General features: G+C 48.2%; 1 protein-coding gene across 1 annotated transcript in view; it reads left to right on the top strand.

Annotated features, from left to right (window-relative positions):
• The window catches only part of DDRGK1 (DDRGK domain containing 1), a 31,206-nt gene continuing 16,186 nt past the window's right edge, over positions 1–15,020 (top strand). The window contains exons 1-4 of the mRNA XM_056855607.1: positions 1–95; positions 5,499–5,657; positions 12,046–12,152; positions 14,212–14,313. Coding sequence (XP_056711585.1) covers positions 8–95; positions 5,499–5,657; positions 12,046–12,152; positions 14,212–14,313 — 456 coding nt within the window. The 5' untranslated portion in view covers positions 1–7. The remainder of the gene's footprint in view (positions 96–5,498; positions 5,658–12,045; positions 12,153–14,211; positions 14,314–15,020) is intronic.

Here is a 15,020-nt window from a genome sequence, read left to right on the forward strand (position 1 = left end):
GAGGAAAATGGACCCGGCGCTTTACGTCTTGGCGGCGGCGCTGCTGGCGGCGCTGATCGTCTTCGTCACCCGCCTGAGGGGACCGGCGCGCGCGGGTACGAGTCTTCAGCGCGGTCCGTCCCTCTTGCCCACGGGGCTCAGGGGCCCTAGTTTGAGGGGAGGGGGCCTCGGGCAGGGGGCGTGGCCTGTGGGGCGGCAAGCCTACCTTGCAGGGCTGCTGTGAGGATTGCTGTTTAGGTGAAGTGCCTGGAAAAGCGGGATGGACGGATGGGACTAGTGGTCCAGGAGGTGGCTCTGCCTCCTGGAATAGTCTTTGGGGAGGGGCCGTGGCTCAGTGGCAGAGCCTCTGCTTGGCATGCAGAAGGTCCCAGGTTCAATCCCCGGCATCTCCAGTTAAAGGGACTAGGCAAGTAGGTGATGTGAAAGACCCTTTTCTGCCTGATCTAAGTAGACAATGCTGACTTTGATGGGTCAGTATAAGGCAGCTTTATGTGTTCAAGACTAGATTAATTCATGCCATCGTATTCCCTATTACTATGTATGGGTGTGAAAGCTGGACAGTGAAGAAAGCGGATAGGAAGAAAGTAGATTCCTTTGAAATGTGGTGTTGGAGGAGAGAGTTACGGATACCGTGGACTGCCAAAAAAAACAAATCAGTGGGTTCTAGATCAAATCAAGCCTGAACTGACCCTAGAAGCTAAAATGACTAAACTGAGGCTGTCGTATTTTGGTCATGTCATGAGACGACAAGAGTCACTGGAAAAGACCGTCATGATAGGAAAAGTTGAGGGCAGCAGGAAAAGAGGAAGACCCGACAAGAGATAGATGGACTCGATAAAGGAAGCCACTGCCCTCAATTTGCAAGATCTGAGCAAGGCTGTCAAAGATAGGACATTTTGGAGGACTTTCATTCATAGGGTCGCCACGAGTTGGAAGCGACTTGACGGCACTTAACACACATGCACATGAGAAGACAAGAGTCACTGGAAAAGACAATCATGCTAGGAAAAGTTGAGGGCAGCAGGGAAAGAGGAAGACCCAACAAGAGATGGATGGACTCAATAATGGAAGCCACAGCCTTCAATTTGCAAGATCTGAGCAAGGCTGTCAAAGATAGGACATTTTGGAGGACTTTCATTCATAGGTCGCCATGAGTCGGAAGCGACTTGACGGCACTTAACACACACATGTGTTCAAGGAGACCTTGGAAAGAATAAGGGGGGCTTTTCCAATATCTTGAGTATCATGCCTCCAGAGAACACATAAAATGAGTTCCCCTGAGTGTATGCAGAGTGTATTCGACTTCTAACTCCAGGCTGAGGTGGAATCAGTCTTCTCCCTCCCCAGCCTGTGACAAGGGTAGGATTGCCAACTCTGGGTTAGGAAATTCCTGGAGATTTGGGGGGTGGAGGTTGGGAAGGGGTGGGACCTCAGCATGCAGAATGCCATAGAGCAGGGGTGTCGAATCCATTTGTTAGGAGGGCCGAGTATGACATAAATGTCACTTGGTCGGGCCATGTGTGTGTAAACAAACAAACAACTAATTAATTAAATAAATGGAGGGGAGGAAGGGAGGGAGGGAGAGAAAAAAAGAAACGGAGGCAGAGGGACAGGAGAAAAGAGAAAAAGAGGGAGCGAAAGTGAGAAGAGAGAAAGAAAAAGAGAATGCAAGAGAAGAAGAGGGGCGGCTTACCGGCTGGTGCGTGGGGCCATGGAGAGCGGCCTGCACGCCCTGCCAAAGGACATAGGCGGCTTCGTGGGGCTGCGCTCCCCGCGGAGGACAGGGGTGGCTTCCCGGTTGGGCCTGTGCGCCCCACCAAGGGACGGGGGCTGTTTCCTGGCTGGTGTGCGGGGCTTCGTAGAGCGGCCAGTGCGCCCCGCCAAGGGACGGGGGCGGCTTCCCGCCTGGCGCGCAGGGCTGCAGCAGCTCTGGGAAGCTCACAAAAGTTCAGGGAAGGGGGGAAAGGTCTTCAGGTGCCAGATCCAGCCAGCGGGCTGCATGTTTGACATCCCTGCCATAGAGTCTGAGAGCCGGTGTGATGTAGTGGTTAAAAGTGGCAGACTCTAATCCGGAGAACTAGGTTGGTTTCCCCGCTCCTCCACATGAAGCCAGCTGGGTGACCTTGGGCTAGTCATAGTTCTCTCCGAACTCTCTCAGCCTCACCTACCTCACAAGGTGTCTGTTGTGGGGAGAGGAAGGGAAGAAGATTGTAAGCCCGTTTGATTCTCCTTAAAAGGTAAAGAAAATTGGCATATAAAAACCCAACTCTTCGTCAAAGCAGCCATTTTCTCTAGGGGAACTGATCTCTGTCGTCTGGAGATCTGGTGTAATTCTAGGAAATCTCCAGGCCCCACCTGAAGGTTGGCAGCCCTGAGTGACAGGCATTCTGCATGCGGTTGGGGCACTCTTTTTGTGTGTTTTCAGAGGGGAAGGTGCCTGAGGCTTGCAAGAGAATAAAGTGTGACTCAGGTGGTGGGTTGTACATCCCCATGTCAGCTTCATGCGGCTCACGGTTTGGAACACTCCCCTCTGTTTAAAATTCCCTGCAGCTAGAAAGCTAGCATGGCAAGCAATGAGTGATGATAGAACCTTCCTGCCTGCGTTGCTGGCTTTCTGCCTGTAAGGTGCTTTTGATGTGATGAGGTATTCAAAGGTGATCCATTCAGATCAAAGCAGTGCATTCTGCTCTACCAACCCATGCTCCGGCCTGAATGGAGGTAGACGAGGTCTCTTGGGGTCTATGCATGCAGTGGCACACTTAGGCTGTTCCTTATCAGACTGCAGGTGGTGGGACCTTTGCAGTCTTCAAATATTAAAAGAAAGAAACAACACATTGGGGCGAAACGTTCTAGTGTAGCCCTTTGTGAGTCATGCAAATGTTAGAGGGAAGCAGCTGCTTTATGTTTTCAAGGTCAGTATTGTCCACTCAGACTGGCAGCTGCTCTCCAGGGTCCCAGGCCATGGTCTTTCACTTGCCTACTGCCTGGTCCTTTCAACTGGAGATGCTGGGGGTTGAACCAGAGACCTTTTGCATACAACCCAGAAGCTCATCTGCTGATGGGCTGTGGCTCAATGGTAGAGCATCTGCTTGGCATGCAGAAGGTTCCAGGTTCAATCTTGGCCATCCTGCAGCTCACGCACATACACGCCTGTCCTTGGTGTGTTTCACTGCATCTGTTTTCCCAACCATCCTTTTTCTCAGGTTTTAGATTTCACAAGCTGCGAACGACTAGGCTAGGTGAGCTTTTGCATTTGAGTCCCTGCAGACATGCAACTGTGCAGTGGCTGCTCAATGCAGTCTGTGTGCCTCTCAAAAGTTATGTATCCCCTGCTTCTATACTCAAGATCTTTTGCCCGCAACCCTGCCTCACACCTTTGTAGAGTCTCCCCTTTTTGAAATGCTCTCAAAGATCTTAAGAACATATGAACATAAGAGAGGCCCTGCTGGATCAGACCAAGACCCATCAAGTCCAGCAGTCTGTTCACATAGTAGCCAACCAGGTGCCTCTAGGAAGCCCCCAAACAAGATAAGTGCAGCAGCACCATCCTGCCTGTGCTCCACAGCACCTAATAGAATAGGCCTGCTCATCTGACCCTGGAGAGAATAGGCATGCATCATGACCAATATCCATTTTGACTAGTAGCCATGGATAGCCCTCCATGAACATTTCCACTCCCCTCTTAAAGCCTTCCAGGATTGTATATGATTCCCCCTCCTTTTCCAAAACTTTGAGTCCGAGGAAGAGATTTGTGAAACTCAAAAGCTAGTTCATAGCATTGCAATTCATGTATTTTGTGTCCTAAATAGGGAACTATGGTGTATCCATTTGGGTTTTGTTTTTTTTACTAGTGGCCCAATGTAGCTACATGCATTAATTTTATTAATTGCAGAGAATGCTACTTTTTATTGTCCAGGAGTGGGAGCCCTAAAACTGGATGATGATTATCTCAGGGGTGGGGAATGTACTGCAGTCTGACAGGAATATTGACAAGATCTCCCAGAATTACAATTGGTCTCCAGGTTACAGAGACCCGTTATCCTGGAGAAAATGGCTGCTTTAGGGGGTGGGCTCTATGGCATTATATCCACTGATATCCTGCCCTCTCCAAATCCCGCCCTCCCCAGGCTCCACATCTAAAGTCTCCAGGAATTTCCCAACCCAGAGCTGGCAACCCTACCTTTGGACCGGAGAGGAAGAAAGGCCTGGTTCTCAGAGTGGCAGCACACCTATTGTGCATCTTAGCCTGCAGAGGCCTCCTACGATTGCTCGGTGCTCTGCACGAGAGAGTTCACTCCACGTTGAAAACTAAGGGGAGGAATACCACCCTCAGCCTTCTCCCCAACTGGCTAGTGAGGTGGTGGAGGAATGCATTGCCCATGAATGTGTGAACGCACACCTGAAGCGATACAGTCTAGGTACAGTTTCACTGCATTTATTTATTATTTTGGATTTCTAACCCGCCCTCCCCAGCCAAAGCCGGGCTCGCGGCGAGTGACAACATTAAAATCAACATATACACTACAATACATCCCAAAAGTATTTTTAAAATTTGTAAAACATTTGTAAACCATGCCAGCTCTAGTGGACTGGTATCGTTTGCTTCTCAATCACGCTTAATTCCCTTAACAATGTTGGTGCTAAGAAATATTCAGCAAATTCCTAGCTGTCCAGCGCCAACATTTTTAAAGGAAGGGGAAGCGAATTTCAAATATTTCTCCTAGCTGCTCTTTGTTTATTGTTGGAAGAGATGCTGCTAGAGGGGGAAACGTGGCCCTTGCAGTCTTCCCCACGCTGAATTCGGTTCAGGGTACGCAACAACATTGTCAATTCTGGGTTAGGCAAGGTAGATTAGGCTGAGAGATGGGGGCAGGCCCAAGATCAACCCCCCCACACACACACACACGAGCTTCATGGCAAAGTGGGGTTTTGAACCCGACTCTCACAGGTACAGATGAAGTTGCCTTTTACTGCATCAGATCGTTGGGCCGTCAGAGTCAGTATTGTCTCAGGTTGCTGATGGTTCTCCAGGGTTTCAGGCAAAGGTCTTTCCCACCACCTACTGCCTGGTCCTTTAACTGGAGATGCTGGGGATTGAACTAGGTACCTTGAGCATGCCAAGCAGATGCTCGGCCACTGAGCCACAGTTTCTCTGCCTTTCTTAGGGCATACAAACAATTCCAAGTGGGAACACCTGTTTGCTTTTCAACGCTTTCAGTAATCCAAAGCATTCTCACTTCCCACGTTCGCATCTTAGGTTCCACCGACAGAAGCAGGGAACAATCGGTTGGCAGAGTGAACCATGGCCAAGATGCTCTAAAGCAAGGGTGTCCAACATAAGACCCCTTGAGAACTCTTACCCAGCCAAGGCAGCCACCCTCCCCACCTCCCCAATCTGGGCCGGCATGGCCCAGCCCTACCAAGTGACATGTCATGTCCGGCCCTCGTAACAAATGAGCTTGACACCCCTGTTCTAAAGTCTTTTTTCTTTCCTGCAGCTGATGAGGAGCACCAGCAGAATGTGGCGCCAGCTGCAGTGGGGAGACCTCAGCCCCTCGCCCCTGAGCGGGGGGAAGGGATGCCCAGGCGCCGGCGGAACATGGGGAGCCGAATTCTGGCTCAGAGGCGGTTGCAGCAGGCCGAGGATGCGGCAGAAGGTAATGGAAGGGAATGGATTCTCCTTGTTGGGTTCATTTTGCTTTGCAATCGCCTAAGTTTGTGCCAGCATCATGTAGTGGTAAAGAGCGGTGGACTCTAATCTGGAGAACCAGGTTCAATCCCTCACACCTCCACATGAGGGGTGGACTCTAATCTGGAGAACCGGGTTTGATTCCTCATTTCTCCACATGAGCAGCAGACTCTGACCTGGAAAACTGGGTTTGATTCTTCTCTTCTACACATGAAGCCAGCTGGGTGACCTTGGGGCTAGCCACAGTTCTCTTAGAGTTCTCTCAGCCCCACCTACCTCACAAGGTGTCTGTTGTGGGGAGAGGAAGGGAAGGCGATCATAAGCTGGTTTGATTCTCCTTAAAAGGCAGAGAAAATCGGCATATAAAAACCAACTCTTTTTCTTCTTTTGCACAAACGTAAAGGTTGGTAGTGTTATCCGGTTTGGCTCCATCTGTCGCCCATAAGCTCTGCAGTGTTTTGCAGGTGGGAAAGGAAGTTAGGGTCTGGAAAGGCTGAAATACATCGGAGTAGAGCAGGGGTCTTCAAGCTTTTTGACCTGTGGGCACCTTTAAATTTCTGACACGGGGAGGTGGGTGCTACCACAAAATGGCTGCTATAAAATGGCTGCCCCAAGAGGTGGAGCCAACCAAAAATATCAGGAGTATAGTCATGCTGAACTGTAATAGTAACTCTTCATCATTTCAGGCAGAACCTCTGTTTAATAGGATGCCTTTAAAATGCAGGTATTGTTAAAAATATTTCTTGCTTACACTCTGCATACGTTTGGTCATACAGTGAAAACATAAACACCTGAAGCTGCCTTCTACTGAATCAGACCCTTGGTCCATCAAAGTCAGTATAGTCTACTCAGACTGGCAGCGACTCTCCAGGGTCTCAGGCAGAGGTCTTTCACATCACCTACTTGCCTAGTCCCTTTAACTGGAGATGCCGGGGACTGAACCTGGGACCTTCTGCATGCCAAGCAGAGGCTCTACCACTGAGCTATGGCCTCTTCCCCTTGTGATGTGGTGGTGGCAGCTGACGAAACAACTTTTGAAAAATATGCACAGCCAATCAGTTTTCCAATGGCAAAAGCCCCACTCGGCCCCAGTCACACTTGGCGGGCATCAGCAAAGGTGTTGGCGAGCGCTTGGCATCCACAGTCACTATGTTGGGGAACCCTAGAGTAGACAGTACTGGGGTAAACAGGCCAGTGTTCCAACACAGGTTCACCAGTAGTCTTCTGTATCTGGCTGCTGTCGCTCTAGCCATGATGGCCCACATTTGTGGCATGGATGCAGCATCCTGCAGAGATGGAAAACACCGTAGGAATGCTCTTATGCTGAATAACACTAGATAAGCCCTCAGGCAGTCAGCAGCCCCAGGGGTAGTTTCAGAGGACAGCCAGGTCGGTCTGCAGTAGAAGAGTTTGATCCGAGTCCAGTAGCACCTTAGAGACCGTCCAAATTTTCGGGTATGAGCTTTCAAGAGTCAAAGCTCCCTTTGTCAGCTATAAGCCACAGAGAGGGATGCATCAAAGTCCCCTTCCACGAATGAGTTGGTTATACTACAAGATGCTTTGGCTCTCTCCTTTAGATGTATGTACAGTGGTTTAGAAGCGTGACCATTCCGTCTGAGAAAATATTTCATAGTGTTTTTTTTTTTAATGTTTCCTCCAATTTCCAATGTTTTTAACTTGGAAAGGACTTAGTTAAGGGGAGACATGATAAAAGTCTATAAAATTATGCCTGGTATGGAGAGGGTGGAAAGGGAGAAGCTTTTCTCACTCTCTCAGACTACCAGAACATGAAGTTATCTGTTGATGCTGGAGGTTAAGAGATTCAAAACAGCTTCAATTAATTATTTCTTCATACAATGTATAGTTAAATGGTGGAACTCCCTGCGCCATGATGTGGTGACGGCTGCCAACTTGGAAGGCTATCAGAGGGGAGTGGACATGTTCATGGAGGAGAGGGCTAACCATAGCTACTAGTCATGATGCATATCTATTCTCTCCAGGATCAGAAGAGCCTGCCCATTATATAAGGTGCTGTGGAACACAGGCAGGATAATGCTACTGCAGTCATCTTGTTTGTGGGCTTCCTGGAGGCCCCTGGTTGGCCACTGTGTGAACAGACTGCTGGACTTGATGGGCCTTGGCCAGATCCAGCAGGGCTTTTCTTATGTTCTTATGTGAATAGGTCTATCCATGGCGACTACTAGTCAAAATGGATGTTAGTCATGATGCATAACTATTCTCTTCAGGATCAGAGGAGCATGCCTATTATTTTGGGTGCGGTGGAACACAGGCAGGATGGTGCTGCTGCAGTTTTCTTGTTTGTGGCTTCCTAGAGGCCCCTGGTTTGCCACTGTGTGAACAGACTGCTGGACTTGATGGACCTTGATCTGATCCAGCAGGGCCTTTCTTATGTTCTTATGTTCCATTTAAAACATTGGTGGGGGGGAATCCCCAATGTTTTCTCCAATATTTCCACTCCCCCCCCAGAGTTGCCATCTGCAGGCTGTGAAATTCCTGAAGATTTGGGGGGGGGCAGGTTGGGGAAGGAAAGGAACCTCAGCAGGGCATTTTACAGTAGAGTCCACCCTTCAAGCAGCCATCTTCTCTAAGGAAGCAGATCTCTGATGTCAGGAGGTCAGTTCTAATTCTAGGGGGGTGCCCAGGCCTCACCTGGAGGTTGGCAACCCTACCTGGGCTCTTTGCTTTACTTTCTGCATGCAAAGTGTGTGCTATATCGGTGAGCAAAGCACACACACGTATGCTCACTTACACACTCACACACTGCTTGCTGCTGCTGCAGAACTTTCATCCTATCTGGCACCTTGGAACCCAGATACATTTTTCAACCCTTCCCGTCAGTCAGAATTTTTGTAAGCGCAAAAGCTAAAAATGGCACATGGGGAAGCATGACGCCCCCGATGCCTTCCTTTTTTATGGGGGTGGGGGGTTGTGGCTGTGCTTTTCCACTCTGAATCTTCCTTCTGATTTCCACCCAGGCGCTGCCTTTGTTCTGCCCGGCTGTGCGCCCGCTGAATTCCTGAGCATGTCGAGCAGTGCGCAGATGGCACATTGACAGCTCTGAACTTTTCAACTCTGGGTGTCTCTCTTTGAAGTGTGAAGGCATTTCAAAAAGAATGAAGTCTCGGGCTGGGGGCGAAGGCTTTTGATGTTTCCAAGCTAGGCTGCTCGTAATTTCTGTCGAATTACCGAACTCCCTTGAAGTCATCTCAAAGGCCTGGCCCTGATGGCGTTTAATCTTCCTTTTCGGCAAAGGAGCATGCTGCGGACGCGTGAGATGGGGGCTGCGTTCGGCTTGGGATGATGGTCCGTTGCCCGGTAGCGTTTTACCCATTGCTCACCAATGGTTTGACCCTGTCAAAGAGGGTCAGATTTTCCATGTCTCTAAGTAAGTAGGATCATAGAGTTTGAAGGGGCCATACGGACCATCGAGTCCAACCTCCTTCTTAATGCAGGATCCAGCCTAGAGCATCCCTGACAAGTGTTCCTCCAGCTACTGCTTGAAGTCTGCTAGAGAGGGGGAGCTCACCACCTCCCTAGGCAGAATAACTCTTACTGTAAAAACTTTTTCCCTACCATCTAGCCGGTACCTTTCTGCCTGCAATTTACATCCATTCTTGCGAGTCCTATCCTCTACTGCCAACAGGAGCAGCTCCCTGCCCTCTTGGTGACAACCCTTCAAACACTTAAAGAGAGAACAAGAAGAAGAATTAGAATTGTTTTTTATGTGCTGACTTTCTCTACCAGTTAAGGAAGACTCAAACTGGCTTAAAATCACCTTCCCCTCCCCACAACAGACACCCTGTGAGGTAGGTGGGGCTGAGAGAGCTCTAAGAGAGCTGTGACTAGCCCAAGGTCACCCAGCTGGCTTCATGTGGAGGAGTGGGGAATCAAACCCAGTTCTCCAGATCAGACTCCACCAATCCAAACCACCGCTCTTAACCACTACCCCACGCTGGCTCTCACCCCACGCTGGCCCTCCTGTCCCTCCTCAACTTCCTCTCCTCCAGACTGAACATTCCCAAGTCCCTCAGCCTTTCCTTGCAGGGCTTGCTCTCCAGGCCCCTGGTCATCCTCAGCCTGTCTTTTCAGTTGCATCATGGGGAAATGCGATAGCAACAGCAGGAGTTAGGACCTTGGCTCACTGGCCATGCAACTTACTGGGTGGCTCTGAGCCCACCGTTCTCTTTCAACCTAATCTACCACAACAGTAGTAGTACTGTTTTCTGCCCCCTTTTCTGCCCAGCCGGAACCCTAAGTACCTTACATTGTTCTCCTGGCCTCCATTTTATCCTTACAACAACTGTGTGAGGTAGGTTAGGCTGAGAGCACGTGACTGGCCCAAGGTCACCCAGTGAACTTCCATGGTAGAGTGGGGATTTGAACCTGGGTCTCCCAGATCCTAGTCCAACACTCTAACCACTACACTACGCTGGATAATATGGAAGTGGGGGGGCTGAGCTCCTTAGCAGAAGGGAGAGATCAGAATTGCCTGAGATAAACAGTGGAAGTTCCCAGGGGTGAACAGGTGTAGGATATAATCACACAGTGCATAGTTAAATTGTGGAACTTCCTGCCCCAGGATGTGGGGATGGCTGCCAACTTGTAAGGCTTTAAGAGGGGACCAGACATGTTCACGGAGGATAGGGCTATCCATGGCTTCTAGTCAAAATGGATACTAGTCATGACGCATACCTATTCTCTCCAGGATCATAGTAGCATGCCTATTTTATTAGGTGCCGTGGAACACTGGCAGGATAAGTGCTGCTGCAGTCATCTTTTCTGTGGGCTTCCTAGAGGCACCTGATTGGCCACTGTGTCAACAGACTGGACTTGATGGGCCTTGGTCTGATCCAGCAGGGCCTTTCTTATGTTCTTAGATTCAGACCTGTGAGTATCAGCCCAGTAAAAAAAAAATCTTGTGTGGTTGGGTTTCTCATGTTACTTGTTACAGAGTTGCAGATATTGGGTTTCTGGGCTGCCTACTTCCACTGTGAATCTTCTCTGAAGCAAGTTTCTCATCCTCTTACCTGCACGCTTGATTATTACCAGATAACCCAAAAGGCTCTCGCCTCTGCTTAAAAGCACACAACTTTAAAAATGCAAAGTGCATGAACATCTGTGAACGATGAATAACCATCTTACAAGTATCAGTCTAAAAGCAGATCGGCAGAGTTCGCTTTAACAGCCCCAGGTTCATTTTGATTTAAAAGTTATTCATTATTGATAATATTTTTATCTCTGTTGTTTTTTCCAAATACGGTGGAGTTAATTACAAGCTGAATTATTGCAAAGTAATATTAGTTAATTGATCCTACAGTAGAAATAGAATGTATTATTATATCACAATTATTTACTTAAACCACCTGAGAAGTCATCTACAGGTAGGGATGAACAGAAATAGTCTGGCGACTTGTACAGCTTATTCACTTATTTCATCATATATTGTTTATTCTTGTATTTACCTCTGAATTTCTTAATTTGCACCAAGTAATGGTATGTTTCCTATTATATATTATGTTCACTACGTTACCTTCAAAATAGTATTTAGGCATGAGTCCTTCTATTTCATCTGTAGTTATCTCAGTTCTGTTTATCTTTCATGGTCTGTTTTTATCAATAATAAAAATACATTTTTTAAAAAACAGCCCCAGATTCCACTAGAGCAAGGAGGCTTATCAAACTCCCGAAAAGTTTCCTAAAAGCCATGGGGGTTTCGGCCAGATGGGCCTCCCATGGGGTGATCCCTGTGATAATGGACTCTCACACTTTTCTTTTTTCATCTGCAGGTGCAACGGCCCTATGAGGACCGGTTAAAACTCTTAGGGCTGTTTAGCTTGGAAAGAAGGCGGTTTAAGGGGAGACATGATAGAGGTCTCTAAAATTATGCCTGTTATGGAGAGAGGGGACAGGGAGGAGCTTTTCTCCCTCTCCCATAATACCAGAAAGCGGGGACATCTGCTGAAGCTGGAGGCCAAGAGATTCAAAACAGATAAAGGAAGTATTTCTTCACACAACGCATAGTTAAATTGTGGAACTCCCAGCCATGTGGTGATGGCTGCCAACATGGAAGGCTTTAAGAGGGGAGTGGACATGTTCATGGAGGAGAGTGCTATCCTTGGCTACTAGTCAAAATGGATACTAGTTGTGATGTATCCCTGTTCTCTCCAGATGAGCATGCCTATTCTATTAGGTGCTATGGAACACGGGCAGGATGCTGCTGCAGTTGTCTTGTTTGTGGGCTTCCTAGTGGCCCCTGTGTGAACAGACTGCTGGATTTGATGGACCTTGGTCTGATCCAGCTGGGCTTTTCTTATGTTCTTAATAACCAGATGCAGACGAGAACGATGGAGTTGAAGCTGCCGAGCCCCTCGTTTCTGGGAAGATCGGAGCGAAGAAACAAAGGAAGTTAGAGGAGAAGCAAGCCAGGAAAGCTCAGCGAGAGGTGAGTGTTCCCTGCAGTTTGTGAAGTGTGAAGGCAGAAGAGCCAAAATAATGAAAAGGCAGGAAGTGCCTTTAATTTTTTTAACAAAGTTCACTTATAGCAGAAACAGTTTTAGGAGTAAGATTGAAGAAGAACAATTGGTTTTTACAAGCCGACTTTCTCCACCGCTTAAGGAAGACTCAAACCGGCTTACAGTCACCTTCCCACAACAGATATTCTGTGAGGTAAATGGGGCTAAGAGAGTGTGACTAGCCCAAGGTCACCCAGCAGGCTTCATGTGGAGGAGTGGAAAAACCAACCTGGTTCTCCAGATCAGAGTCCACCTCTCCAAACCACCGCTCTTAACCATTACACCACGCTGGCAGAAGAGCCAAAACAAGGAAAAGGCAGGTAGTTCATTTATTTTATTTTTAAAAAACACAGTTCACTTATAGCAGAAACGGTTTAGGAGTGCGATTGAGAATTAACTGCCCACACAGCAGCCCACCCTCAGGGTTTCTGCATGAGTCACTATGGGATTGCAAGCCCAGAACAGTGACTCATGCAGAGGCACACAGATCAGCTCCCCTGCCAGTGGTTTTGGGACATCTCTGCACGATATGGTTATACTCGATAGAAATTTGTTGGTTGTGACTTGGCAGTGGCTTTTCATGGCGCAGTGATGTGGTGGAGCCTCCCTGATGCGTGGGTCATTTGGTCTGCATCTGCTAGGAAACTTTGGTGATTTAATTGAATGATTTTCACATGGCACACATTTCAAGAATTACAGGATTCTTTAATGTAAAATGGTGGTGTAGACTTGGTGAACTGGGTTTAACTCCCCACTCCTCCTCATGAAGACCTCGGGCTAGTCACAATTCTCTCTGAACTCTCTCAGTCCCACCGACCAAGCAAGATGTCTGTTGTGGGAAGAGGAAGGGAAGGTGACTGTAAGCTGGTTTGAGACTCCTTGTGTGTGTGTTAAGTGCAGTCAAGTTGCTTCTGACTCATGGCGACCCTATGAATCAGTGTCCTCCAAATCGTCCTATCCTTAACAGCCTTGCTTGAGACTCCTTAAAGGTAGAGAAAATCAGGGTATAAAAACCAACCCTTCTTCTTCTTCCCCCGGCACTGTTATCCAGGATCCCCTTTTAACTGGCATTCCAAGGAATCAAACCTGGAACCTTAGTTGTGCGAAGATTGCCCCCTTCTTCTTTGCTATGGGCTCTCTTCTGAGCATGAGGGATTAACGCCAGTTCTCTGTCCTCCTGGGGGAAGTTGAGAAATTGAATATGTATTCTTTCCAGTATCCTCCAATTCTATGAAAAAAGGGAACTAGGACACTTTTACTAGTTGGTGTAAATCCATGAATTGTATCTTGTACTTTATATATCTGTGTGCACAATCATTGTTTTCTAATGGCATAGTTTGGGTTTTTGCTCGTATATTAAAATGTTGTGTGCGTGTATGTGCGCATGTTAGTTAAAGTTACACACATGAACACACATGAAGCTGCCTTGTACTGAATCAGACCATCGGTCCATCAGAGTCAGCGTTGTCTACTCAGACTGTCAGCAGCTCTCCAGGATCTCTGGCTTAGATCTTTCACATCATCTACTGCCTGGTCCTTTTAACTGGAGATGCCGGGGATTGAACCTGGAATCTTCTGCATGCCAAATAGATGCTCTACCTATGAGCCACAGCCCCTCCCCTATAATACATAAACACATGAAGCTGCCTTATACTGAATCAGACCATCAATCCATCAAGGTCAGTGTTGTCTACTCAGACTGGCAGCTGCTCTCCAGGATCTCAGGCTGAGGCCTTTCATGTCACCTACTGCCAGATCCTTTTTAACTGAAGATGCTCCCGATTGAACCTGGGACTTTCTGCATGCCAAGCAGTTGCTCTACCATTGAGCCCTGGACCCTGCAATGGTAGTTAGCAACTTCATGTCTGCTATGAGTGTTGATAAGTTAAACCCACTGGTGTGAGTGATTGGTTTCTTTTCTTTAAAATTATGCTAAAGAATAAAATGTTGGCTTCTGTCCTCTCCACACACACCCCCAAATCCTGAAAGGTTGAGGAAGCCGAACGTGAGGAGCGAAGGAAGCTCGAGCAGAAACGGGAGGAGGATCGGCGCAAAGAGGAAGAGCGTCTTCGCCAGGAAGAGGAACAGAAGGTGGGTGCTTTGGCTTGGGGGGGGTGGTTCGGGCACCATCTGCATTTAGAAACATCCCGGACTTCCAGTGGGGCAGGCAGCTTATTAAGGGGAGGGGATTATTGAACCCTTTTAAAACCCCGTCCTGCTTCAAAAACCTTGAGGCAGCCTGCGTGCCTCTCACACACACCTGTGCTTCTGTCCTCATAATAGCCAGACACATGTACACTTGAAGCTGCCTTATACTGAACCAGACCCTTGGTCCATCAAAGTCAGTATTGTCTGCTCAGACCAGCAGCGGCTCTCCAGGGTCTCAGGCAGAGGTCTACGAGAAACGTAAAATCATGGGTACATAAAGAAATGTTTTGTGCTTCTCGTATCGTCGTGAACATAAATGTCGACTTTCCTTGGAAGGATGGAGCACAGCTCACGCTCTTTCTCACACTCAAAAACACACTCTTCAAAGCACCTCTTCGGCTAATGGGATTTGAAACCCGAAAATACATTTTTAAGAGAGCCGATTTCCTCTGAAAAGCCCCAACAGCCTGATAGACTCTGTTCTGTAAGACGTCTGCGCCCTGCTCATGGCTCTTGGCTTCGGCTTTGCACAGCCCTGGAAATTTCCCTTCTGCCGGTGGAGTTTTTTTTCAGCGGAGGAAGTGGCTTACCGCGGATACCTATCAGCTCAAGCAAACGTTTCATGTTGCAGAGCTGCCGACGTCTTGCTG

The sequence above is a fragment of the Euleptes europaea genome, chromosome 9, assembly GCF_029931775.1.
Source record: "Euleptes europaea isolate rEulEur1 chromosome 9, rEulEur1.hap1, whole genome shotgun sequence".
Lineage (NCBI taxonomy): Eukaryota > Metazoa > Chordata > Lepidosauria > Squamata > Sphaerodactylidae > Euleptes > Euleptes europaea.